Source organism: Musa acuminata, chromosome BXJ3-9 (genome assembly GCF_036884655.1).
Source record: "Musa acuminata AAA Group cultivar baxijiao chromosome BXJ3-9, Cavendish_Baxijiao_AAA, whole genome shotgun sequence".
NCBI lineage: Eukaryota > Viridiplantae > Streptophyta > Magnoliopsida > Zingiberales > Musaceae > Musa > Musa acuminata.
In genome coordinates, this window is record NC_088357.1 from 197907 (window position 1) to 210426 (window position 12520).

The 12520-nt window shown below is 44.6% G+C and overlaps 1 protein-coding gene across 2 annotated transcripts; it reads left to right on the forward strand.

The window, feature by feature from the left end:
* Window positions 1-9473: 9473 nt before the first annotated feature.
* Window positions 9474-12520, forward strand: LOC135585553 (wax ester synthase/diacylglycerol acyltransferase 11-like). Of its 2 annotated transcripts, XM_065166291.1 has the most exons (7): window positions 9480-9996; window positions 10287-10886; window positions 10969-11035; window positions 11121-11218; window positions 11302-11514; window positions 12006-12143; window positions 12306-12520. In XM_065166291.1, the coding sequence occupies exons 1-7, from the start codon at window positions 9592-9594 to the stop codon at window positions 12456-12458; spliced, it is 1674 nt and encodes a 557-aa protein (XP_065022363.1). In that variant the 5' UTR covers window positions 9480-9591; the 3' UTR covers window positions 12459-12520. The 2 variants fall into 2 exon arrangements, with proteins under 2 accessions (XP_065022364.1, XP_065022363.1); XM_065166292.1 differs by lacking the exon at window positions 12306-12520 and having other exon boundaries at window positions 9474-9996; window positions 11924-12129.

Below are 12520 nucleotides of genomic sequence, written 5' to 3' on the forward strand. Positions count from 1 at the left end.
CCCAGTTATGCTGAGTTTCTTATTCTTATATAGTTTTGGTAAATGGAAAACAGTGTGGCTTTTCATTAACTTTTTCTTCCAAAAATGATGAATATCTCAGTTGGGTGGGTTACCAATAAGTTCAAAAGTTTAAGCCATGCTAAACACTAACATCCTTTCTCATGTGCAAACTAGATTAAGCTTGACACATGGTATGAAACCCAAACAACATAATGCAAGCCAACTTAGAAAGAGAGATATATATTGTATAATAATTAATTAAACACAAGAGGACAGAGAGAGATAGATAGAGTCTATAAGATTCCAAGTCACAACATTATTTAATGTGATCTCCTAAATTTTTAATCAATATCATTCCATTTAAAACCTTATGTTTACACTATCAATTTGTATTCTTTTAAATAAAAAGAGTTTTCAACTTACATGGTGATGATACCGGATATAATATTTCTTATCTTAGGTAAAGAGAGAGAGAGAGAGAGAGAGAGAGAGAATGCCAAAGAATCTTTGACAATGATTTCTGTCATCGTTTCATGAAGACATAAGCTAAAGTTAACGCACTTTTCATTGAGAAATATAACACTCCATTTTTCAGAGTGTAGCCCTTAGCAAACCAATTGGTTACACTCTCTCGTCGACATCGTTCCTTTAATTCTTATACAGAACCACACGCCTACTAGAATTCGTCCTTTCACAAAAAGTCATTCTCCAGTTAACCACCGAACACTATCTCCTATCACCATCCCCTGGTTTGTGCTACCATCTCATCAGGTTCTATCCCACTATCACAGACGCATAAGATCTTCTCAAAGGTACATCGAGTCCCCTTCCATCATCTATTATAACTCAACATACATTGACTCACTTCAACCCTTACTTTAAGCTTTCCTACTGCTTACATCTCTTTTTGTCTTGTATAAAGTAGCTCACCTAGCGGAAAAGCAACCAAATAGTCGCATGAACTCCGTCAGGTCTGTTCCAACCCGAATTAACATGAATGAACGATATATCTGGTGATTAAGAAAGATACCTGTAGTGCAACTTCACACGGTGGTCGGGGAGTCAGAACGGCTCAGCTCGATCCCGAGAACGCGTCCATATGGATTTCAAAGGTGAGAGGGTCGATGTCGGGTCGGGTTGGAGCGTCGTCCACTGGATTGACCCGAGGTAGAGCAGAGACTTGGATCTTTGCTTCAGCACTATTTTCCTGCACAAAAGGTCAATGTCGGAAGGGAGATTCCCGACTCGACCTCTCTAAAACTTAAGTTAGTATGAAGAGTTGAGGGTGTTTTTGGTGTCCGAGATCCAATCCCCTTACATCGACCAAGGGGTCGGTCTTTATAATTGTGACCGAGGGTCGATCATACATAGTCTGTAATGGCCATCGAGGCTCCGAGTAGTCGGCCCGTATACTCCGCACGATGCAAACCGACCTGCACGGTTTTGTGCCACGTTGACACGGACTTAGCTGGATTTGCCTAAGTCGTGCGGCACCCTCGCGCGTCCGTCCGCAAAGGTCAGCCTCCCCGAAGCCTCCCATTGTCCCTTAGGACCACCAAAAGAGAGAACGGGTTAGAGAGAACGCCTCCAACGGGATCCACAAGCAAACATCTCCGAAAAACACTTCATAGACAATGCAAATTACAAACAGACTATTACAAACTCTGAACAGTGGCACAACAAAGGGTAAAATGGTCCATTACAGACCGAAAAGCTCTCGAGCGTGTCCACATGACACAACCTTTATTTACAAGCCTAAAGAGGCCACCAACCCAACTAAAATGGGACTATTAAGCCTTCGGTCGCCCCTTTACATTCTGTACAAGGCATGAACATGCCAAACGACACGGACATACATAAGCATTACATCAAACACCTTGTTTAGAAGTTTGTCCGTGACATTCTCCCCCACTTATCCCTTCGACGTCCTCGTCGAAGCCTTTGTGAACATTGCAACTCTTCGCCTTTGCTGAGTCTTCAATCTTCTGCTCCAGCTGCAATGCGCCTCCTGGCTCCCAGCTGCTCTCCGCTGCTGTTTCTGAGTAGTCGAACCTTTGATCCGCCATGTTGCTTCAACTCACCAATGACTCTGACTCTAGTGTGGGGTTGGCTGAGTTGTGTTGATCCTCGTTGATTCCTGCGGATCCACCAAATGAAGGAAAAGACCATTCTTACTGCGCCAGTTTCTCAAAATTTCCACATGCTGCTTGAACTGGGTGGATGCTTGTTGGAGCTTTAACGAGCATCGCCTCGCAAACTTCTGAAGTTTTGGGTCCTTCCTCCACAAAATCTGCTCATTGACTCTTCTTTCAGTTAGTTGTCACATCCAAGTAGGTTCGCATCACTTCCGCTTTCGATTGGCATTTCGTTGGGAAATGAAGCAGGCAATCTACTCTCAGTAGCACTGATCACCGTTGGTGAGGATTTGACAACTATTGTCTTCCATTATCTTCGAAGGGTCTTTGAACTTGTTCAGAGCTCCTCTGCTGGATAGATAAGAGAACTGGGGTACTCGATTTCGCCCATTCTCTTAAGGATTGAGAAGGCAAAGGTTACTTGACTTCGCCCGCCTCCTCGAGGTTGTACTTCACGCATCGAGCTGGTTACTGGCCTTCGCCTGCTCTTTGCTCACACTTCTGAAGCACTTGAAGTGTTTGCACTCCTTGCGTTGAGTTGGCTACTGTGATTCACCTTCTCAATGCCATTGAACTTCTGGAATGCAGGAAGTTTTCACCCCAACTTGGAGTAATTCTCTGATAGATGAGGTCGCCTCTGGGATTGTACCGTCTTCTCCATCAACCCTGCCGCCTACTCCACTGAGTAGCAAAGGTACAGCACCACGTACTGCTTGCTTCGTTCCTTGGTCGTGCACTCTTGCATGACCCGAAGTCCTTCACTTACGGCTATTTTGATGAGAAACTTGTTGACACCGGTCTTACGAAGTTTCTTGGCCTCTGCCCTTCAGCCTTGTCTCGGTACTTGGAGATTGCCTCTGCATGCTCCACCTCCTCGGCCCCTTTCACGACCAAGTGCTCTCCCTCCGTGAGAGCAAGGGATCAATGACTTTGACGGAAGTCCCGCCTCTGCGATACCATGGCGCTGCCATGCCCATGGCCCTACTATCCGTCGCCTCGCATCTGCATCCCTTTTCTTCATGATAAGTAGATATGTCTCCGTGGCACTCCTCTGAGTCCACCTCCATTCTAACTGATGCTTGATTTTGGGTAGCTAAGTCCCTCTGGACTCGTCGTCGCTTCCTCGCCCCTTTCGACCCCCTACTTCAACACCTCTGTGTTCTCCAAGTAGTCTGTTTGGTCGATGGAAAGACAGACTGCAACTCCCATGCATGGCCTCTACCATCGCGTTGTAGGGTTTGCACCAATTCTGTTCTCCTTAGCTTCCTTGGTAGCAACGTTCGCTTACTCGACCTTGTCCTCTGACTTGTCGGGCTCCCTTAAGCGAATATGAGCTCTAGAGCAGTCCAACTCTCCAGCTGCTTCGATCATACCTCTGCATGATCAAGTCCCTCCCATGGGACTCACTGGTACTTGCATTCGAACTTTTCCCTTGGTGGAACCCAGCCCCCATATGCTGATGACCAAGGTTTTCATCCGATGCAAAATTCGATGCACGCCCGGAAGACCCGCCTCTGCGGTACCATGGCCTTCACTCCTTGAATCCATAGCCCTTCTTGTCGTCGTGTTGTTCACCAAAGCGGAGCTCCCAGTAGCTCCCGATCATACCTCCATATGATCTCATCCCTCACGGGACAATGTCGTGTGTGTCGCATTGCCACGAACTGTTCCACCACAATCCGCTGCACCATGTCGCCTCCTGGTGACATCTCCATTGCATTCTGATCATTGTGGAATAAACTCGAATTGTGAACCCTCCATGTGTGGCCTCTGCCAATACATCGCAGGGTCTCCTCCACCTTCGATTTTGTTCGCTCCTTTGGCAATCGACCTTCATCCACCCACTCTTGGGTCACACCTAGATGAAGCACCGCTCTAGGACAGTCCGTCGCCTAGTAGCTCCCGAAGTCCACCGACTTCACTGTAATTTGTGCACCATTGTCTGGATCCTGGGCCTCTGCCCCTACCAGCACAATCTCTCCCGCTGCGCACCGCTTCCTTCATAGCAACTCGAATGGCAACACTGTGGCATATTCTTCAAGAGTACCCGCCTCTGCGTCCTCTTGCCCCGTGCTAAGGCCTTCTGAACCCAACTTCGCCTCCGCAAATTGAGTCGCCTTAGTTCCTCCATCAAATGCTTCTCCGAGATAAGGTGCATGTGCCCCGAAGCTCCCTTCGTCTTTGGCACCATGCAAGATGAGTCTGCTCCGTCAGAATGAAGGACCCATGGAACAACATGATCTTACTCTTGCCTCTGCAAGAGTTCATGTCCTTGACCTCTGTCTAAGGAAAGCACCGTGCCTCTGCTCCATGTTCCAACTTCTATGCTGGCTCCCTTCAATCAGCTTGAGTACTTCGCCAAGTTACACCCAAGTTGCTCCGCTCCTCGTTTTTGCATTGAGTCGATGGTGGCTCTCGCGCCCACCATTCCACGGGTCAGCCCTCCCTTGAGTCCGATCTCCACATCGACTCCAAGTGTGCCTTCATTTAAGTTGCTTTAGGTCGCTCCCCCACTTGATCTCGCAATGCATCCACCAATGCATTCTCTCAAGCGAGGTCATGCGACGACTCCTCGCCGCTTGCTCAGTCCATCGAGCTTCGTGGAGTTGTTGTTTGTGAGGTACTCCTCCTCAACATGTGAAGTCTATCTCACATGATTCTCCCTCTGGAGAGCCGAGACTTATCCCTCCTGGATAACTATCCCGTTGGAGCAACATCTCTCTTCGTTTCGGAGACCACCATCCCCTTGGACTACTCCGATCTGCTGAACAATCTGTGCATTGTTCTGCCTCTTGCAAACACACTTGCTAGATTGCGCCTCCACGTCAATACAGCCACCGCTGCACCCCTCAAGGCCTAGCAACATGCTGAACTCGTTGCACACTTCAGCCTCCTCCGGACGTATCCTTCGCATGCCGAAGAGAAAGTTTCAATGCTCCATGGCGCCGAGTCTCGACCGCCTTGGGATGGCCATGAACAATCCATCGTCCGCATACAAGCCCATGCATGAGTACCGAATTCTTCGAGTTAGCAATTCCCCTCACCTCTGTGAGCTTTGCACAACTCTTTCGATCGCTGAGCAACTCATTCCACTTTGCATGGTCTCATCCTTTTGCCAAGCGCCTCGCTTGCCTTGAGCACCATCAAGTAAAGTTGTCAACGTTGAGCCGAAGCTCAAACTCAGCCATCCCAACCTTTGTGCGCTCCACATTCTTCCAAGCTTGCCTGTTCTCGTGGTGCCTCTTGCGCGAAGGGTTGGCCATTCCTCTGAATGCCAATGTTAGATGCCCGCTCCTCTGAGCGACTCTTTTCCCTACATCTCTATGCCCGTTTTCCCTCAAACGGTCGCGCGTTGCTGACTACCCTCAACGCAGCCCCGCTAGGTCCCCCACGTTTGCATGTCAAGTGTTTCTATGAGTGCTTGTCCCGCTCTGATACCATATGACACGGACTTAGCTGGATTTGCCTAAGTCGTGCGGCACCCTCGCGCGTCCGTCCGCAAAGGTCAGCCTCCCCGAAGCCTCCCATTGTCCCTTAGGACCACCAAAAGAGAGAACGGGTTAGAGAGAACGCCTCCAACGGGATCCACAAGCAAACATCTCCGAAAAACACTTCATAGACAATGCAAATTACAAACAGACTATTACAAGCTCTGAACAGTGGCACAACAAAGGGTAAAATGGTCCATTACAGACCGAAAAGCTCTCGAGCGTGTCCACATGACACAACCTTTATTTACAAGCCTAAAGAGGCCACCAACCCAACTAAAATGGGACTATTAAGCCTTCGGCCGCCCCTTTACATTCTGTACAAGGCATGAACATGCCAAACGACACGGACATACATAAGCATTACATCAAACACCTTGTTTAGAAGTTTGTCCGTGACAACGTGGCACAGCTTCACACGTTCTCAAGTGGTTTCGTGCTGTGCGGCGCCATCTCATATGGCCCCGAGCAGCATGGGCATGGTTCGTCGTCTCGTATGGGCCCGAGGTGCTAAATCGGCATGCGTACGCCATGTCTATTTCAAGGCTCCACATTGGCTCTGACATGATTACTAACTAGTGATCAGAGGATAGTACCAGAATATACCCCCAAACAAAAGAGAGGTGGATTACTCGGGTATTGTTTGGCCGAGATGCACAACTTGAGCACTATAAGACTGAGATACACTACTCAGGCACTGTTTAATCGAGGTGTATAACTTGGGTACACCTGATTCCGGCCTTGACGAGGAGGGCCTTGGATTTTTGGTCAGACAACTTATTGGCGAGAATCTGATTTAGTAAGACAACTTGTTGGTGGGAATCAGGTTTTGGCAGGATGACATGTTGGTGGGAATCTGGTTTTGGTAGGCATGTTTAATTACCAACAGGATTTGACCTCTTCTAATCCGGGGCTTTTCCCTATTAAGATCGTAAAGACACTAAGAGGGGAGATTGAATTAGTGCTTTTAAAATAAAATTTCAATTTGAAAGTTCTACTAAAAAATACGTATTGAAAATACATTTAACATAGAATGTGAATAATGATAGTGAGCAACTAAATTAGTTAGTAATAGTAATGAAAAATATAAAGAGAAATATAAACCAGATTTATAGTGGTTCGGTCATCCTGACCTACATCCACTTCTGATTCATCTTCCCTTGAAGCTACGAGCTTTTATTACCGATATTATTTTTAATAAGCGAATATCAACTATCATTATTACAATTCTTTCTCCTTTTCACAAACTTAAATAAGAACCTTCACACATCTCTTTTACAAGAAGACCTTACACTCCCCTAGCTTCTAAACTCAAGGAGGAAGAGACTCAATACTTTTTAAGAGAGTTTACATACTTTAAAATCATAAGTTTTCGTACTTCGCCAAGCAAGCATGAGTGGAGTATTTATAGACCCTAAATGACTTCAAAAATAAAGCCAACAATTCAAATCCTTGAGTTTTTGGGATATTGACGGTACTACCGCTTACGTTGTGAGGTACTACCACCTAACAAAGCTTGGGAACCAGGGCTCTGACAGTACCACTACCTATTTGGGAAATACTACCGCTTGACAATGTAGTGGTACCATCACTTGATATCTTAGGAACCCGGGCTTTAGCGATACCACCTCCTGCCTAGGTGGTACCATCGCCCAGCCCAACTCTAAATTACTGAATTAGTCTTTCAATAGGCCCAATTCAGCCCTAGTTCAAGCCTAATGGGCTCTTAATCAAGTTGGCATGATTATGCCCCAAGACTAATTCAATTAGACTCTAAACAACTTCGATCAAGACTTAACAATTACAAGGAGAACTAGACTTATTTTCTTCTTTCTTCCTATCCTTCGTAGGACCACTTGAGCGATTAATTAAGGACAAAGAAGAGAGAGGTGAGAAGATCTATAATCTCTCATGATTGTTGATTCACGTGGTTAAAAGACGATGAGAGAAGATCCGTAATATCTTAATAATGTCTCCTCTTATCTGTATATCCACATATCTACATATCCACGTATCCATACATTAGAATTCTTCCTATCAAGTTTATTTTCAAAATAACTCTATCATAATTAGACTTGCTTTCTATTGATCGATAACTATATCATATCTATGATATATCTTGCCTAATTATATAGGACCATATAATCTTTTTTTTATAATAAACCTTATAGAAATAACTAATAACATTCTTGTTAAATATCATTTTTGAACTATGATATCACTTTCTTAGGGGAGAGAAAACTTTGATATCAAAAGGGAATTATTAAAGATCAATAAATCAATAAATATATCAAAAACGGGATAAAAAAATTTACTTAATTCGACACTTTTGCTAATGTCTATAATAAACATTAAAATCGTCACTATATGAGAAAAACCAAATATACTAAATATCCATATGACGTTTGTAATATCCCATTAGTCCCACATCGGAAGTAGGTAATGAGTATGATTGACTTATATAGGCCTAATGAGTGTACTATGTTAACTTTAACTTAAGCATTTTGATCCATAGTTGCTAGGGTAAGAGGTATTAGTTAATTGACTCATCAAACTCGGACTCAAGTAGGAAATGACTACCCATGGATGGAGTCGCACTATGTTAGGGTTCGATCTGGGTTATGTTGAGCTTAAACATTTTGGTTAACTCTAGCTTAAGTATTTTGATCCATGATAAAGTTTGACCCAAAGTCAAATCCAAAATGTATGTACCAAACCTAAATATCAAAACCTTTACACACTCTATCATCTAAACCCTCCAAAAAAAAAAAAAAAAAAAAAAGCTAAAAGCTAAAAGCACCCAAGTGCTATCTTTATGCCTCTCCGACTTATCTAAATAAATATATAATTTATTTATAAAAATAAATCCTAATCGATCATTAATAATCTTGAAAAACTAGTTTTACAAATCTTCTAAGTAATTTGAATTAGGACATCTAAAATTTTTACCAACCCTAGAAAACATAAAAGAGGGACTACTTTCTATAATATAAATTATATAAATTGTATGTTGATATAGTATATCTAATAAGCTATTTCTCATGGTATGTTTCAATAGGCATTGACTAGATCCTACGTGTTAATTCTCAATTAATCAAAAATAATAGTCACATTGACCAATTAATAGTCATATCATATGGTAATGATTAGATATTTGATGGGATACATAATTTTCAAAACCCAAAGAATAATATCAGGTATCCTCATTCATCACACTTCCTCCATTCTCACCCATCCTAACTCACAAAAAACCTAACTCCATAATTTCATATGAACAAATATTTGATTATACTATAAATATAATTATGATGATTTTATATGTGTTTTCATAATTTAATAATATTATAAAAAAGCGGGTGGAAATTAATATTTTTGGTTTTTTTATATGAATCCGGAATGACATTCTATTTCTTAATCCAGCATCTCTCTCATTTTTTTTATATATATAATCAAGGAATCTATTATAATGTGCATTTATTTAATTTGGTAGGAATATTTATGACACTTTTGTTGGGTAGAAAAATCCCATGTTTATAGAGAGAGGAATAAGGAAGTTAATTTATTTAATTTGGATTATTAGTGTGATAAAGAAAAAAATAATTACAATATAATTATTTTTAACATTGCATGTATGGATCTTCAAATATCAAAATCTTCCTTATACAACCCTTTTTTTATTAATATCCCTTACAAAGATTCCGATTAACCGCTACAATAAGTGGTCCTCAATCACTAATTTGAGCTACTTTTATTTAAGGATTTATATTATATAAAATCCTTAGTATTTGAGAACGAGTATTAATGTCAATTATATTTATGAGGCACGCTTGACAATTTGTGTCCCCCAACCCCCAAGGCTTAATACGCCTTAATCGATTCTAAGGACATATAAGGGAAGAAATCTTGTCGAGAGGAGCCCAAAAATACGGTCAAGAGGACAAAATGTCAATCAATCGGAGTGTATAAGTATGCCATCGATCGGAGATGATGGAGCCGTCCAAGGAACAAGTCAAAAGTCCACCTCCTTTGTGGCCAAGCAGATCTCTCTGTCTCTGTCAACTCGAGATCCAAATCCTCCAAAGCAGCAGCCGCACGAGAAGGTAGCCATGGAACCGGAGAGCACGCCGCAGCTATCGCTAAAGATCTCGAGAAGCAACAGCAGCAGCTGCTGTCAAAGTGGAAGAGCGGAGGAGAAGGAAGGAGATCAAGTAAAGGAGGAGCCGGTGAGCCCCGCGGGGCTGGTGTTCCGGCAGGAGCACACGAACTGCTACATCATCGCTATTCTTGGGTTCGGCAAGCCCCTCGACGTCGCCATCATCAAGGCCGGCCTGGAGGCGACGCTCGCCCGCCACCCCCGCTTCTCCAGCGTCCAGGTAACGCCGTCTATTTTCTCGCTTTGTGTTGACGCACTCTGAGGGCAGTGCTTTTGTTACGACCCGCCTTGCTATTGGATAAGGCAGCAAGCCAGATTGCGGGCCTCATCTTAACACCCAACGGTAAAGGAGGTAGGTCGTGGAGTTGAGTGCATTTGATGATCGTAATGGATCCCATATAATGGATCCATGTCACATCATGTTCATGGGCTTGTCGGATTCGAATCCGTATCGATTACCGGGTTTGGAACTTTCATCAACGACCTAATCCGCGAATTGGAAACGAGCAGGTGAGCAACGACGACCGCGAGGGGACGACGTTGAGGTGGAAACCGACAAAAGTGGACGTCGACGACCACGTCGTCGTTCCCGACCTCCACCCGGAGAGCTCCTCCTCCGACACCGCTTCCCCGGACCAGCTGGTGGAGGACTACGTGGCATCCCTCACCACCGTCCCCATGAACTCCTCCCGCCCCCTCTGGGAGCTGCACCTCCTCAACATCCCCACCTCCGAGGCCGCCGCCGTCGCAGTCTTCCGCATCCACCATTCCCTCGGAGACGGCGCCTCCCTCATCTCCCTTCTCCTCGCCTGCACCCGCCGCACCGCCGACCCCGCCTCCCTCCCCACCCTACCCGAATCCCGACCGCCGCCGCCTCCACCTCCGACCTCCGCGTCCCCCCTCGCTCTGCTCCTCTACATCTGGACCGTTCTCGTCGTTTCATGGAACACGCTGGTCGACTTCGTCGTCCTCGTCGCCACTTCCATATGGTTGAAGGACACCCCGACGGCGTTGAAGGGCGGAGAGGGCGTGGAGTTCCGCTCCAAGCGCGTCGTGCATCGCACCGTGAGTCTCGACGACGTCAAGGACATCAAGAACTCCATGCACTGTGTAAGCTCACCTTCTCCATGCTCTCTGAGACAGCTCCTACCTATCTAAGCTGACAGCTGCTAGTGTTGTGTGTGCCTCGCAGACCGTAAATGATGTACTTGTGGGTGTCACATCTGCCGGAATCTCTCGCTACCTCCACAGAAGGCATGGTAAAACGATCATTCAGCGGTCTATTCATCAATATATTTGGTTTCAGTGTTCTATTCGAAGATTTGTTGTGCATGTTCTAACTAGGTGAGACTAATGATGGGAAGAAGCAGCAGCTCCTCAAGGCGAGCACCCGACTCCGGTCAGCCATGATTATCAACATGAGACCAAAGCTTGAGATTCATGTAAGAGTCTACCTTGAATGATTTGTGATTAATGGGGGGAGATCTCTCCATATGCTTGTGTTGATTGTTTGGACAAGAAGCAGGATTTAGCAGAGATGATGGCGGGCAAAAATTGTGGGGTCAAGTGGGGGAATTTGATCAGCTACGTCATCTTGCCATTTCCGATTGCGATGTACGAAGATCCCCTCGACTACGTCCGCAAGGGAAAGGCAGCTGTGGACAGGAAGAAGAACTCTTTGCAGGCTGTGTTAGCGTATCGATGTGCCACTTTCTTGATCAAAATGTTTGGGGTCAAGGTGAGGTTTATTATACCAAAGAATGGGAATTCATTATACCTGACATAATATCAGAAAAGTAGGTTCCAAATGTTGTGAACGGTAGGTATGCAATGTTCATGGTAGCTGCGCCACCATATCAGGAATATAATTGTTTATGCCTTCACCGCCCTCACCGTGAGACTCCCTTATCGAGATTCTGATTTCAACTATTTTCATGTCCAAATAGTCAGTTCGGGAAACTTTATTAACACCTCACCTCATAGAATGTCTTCAACTCCATGAATCAACAAATGCCACCAACTTCATTCCCCTGTTTCGAACTAGAAAACTTGGTTTCGAATGTTCCAAACAGTATGCATGAGCTATGAGTTCTTCAAATTTTGGGCTTTTATTATGATGATATCAGCAAAAATTGTTGCAATTATAGGATGCTGCTTTGCTTTCGCCGTCCTCGTGGAGTTCGATCCGAAGGTCTTACAAGGGTGTGTGTTGTGCTCTGTGAACTACAGGGAGGAGCCGCAATGACCTATGGACTCATCTCTAACACCACATTTTCTTACTCGAATGTTGTCGGGCCAGTCGACGAAATTAGCTTCTACGGCCACCCGATCCTGTACCTTGCTCCCAGTGTATATGGCCATCCCCATGTAAGTTTGTCTCGTAAACTCATTTCTTGAACTTTGTGGTGGTGTGATGATCGCAAACGCTTCTCACAAACGTATTAGTTTCATTTTCAAGTTTAGCTTCTTCATCTATGAATGCGTCTGAGCTATGGCTTTGTCGTTTTTGTGGTCATCGGTAATTTACAGGCTCTGACGCTGCATTATCAGAGTTACATGAACACGATGAAGATAGTCGTCGCAGTAGATGAGTCGACGATACCATATCCGCACCAGCTATTGGATGACTTGGCCGAATCTCTCAAAGTCATCAAGGAGGCAATTCCTACAAAAAAATCATAATGTACGCACGATGAACTCATGTCACATTGATACTGAATAAACTGCGAACTGTTGTTGTAACA

Bases quoted from the DNA above. Each gene is read 5' to 3' on its own strand.
- LOC135585553 (XM_065166291.1), top strand. From the start codon at position 9,592: ATGCCATCGATCGGAGATGATGGAGCCGTCCAAGGAACAAGTCAAAAG. The intron at 11,219-11,301 runs GTAAGAGTCTAC...GACAAGAAGCAG, and splicing joins GACCAAAGCTTGAGATTCAT to GATTTAGCAGAGATGATGGC. The intron at 12,144-12,305 runs GTAAGTTTGTCT...GGTAATTTACAG, and splicing joins GTGTATATGGCCATCCCCAT to GCTCTGACGCTGCATTATCA.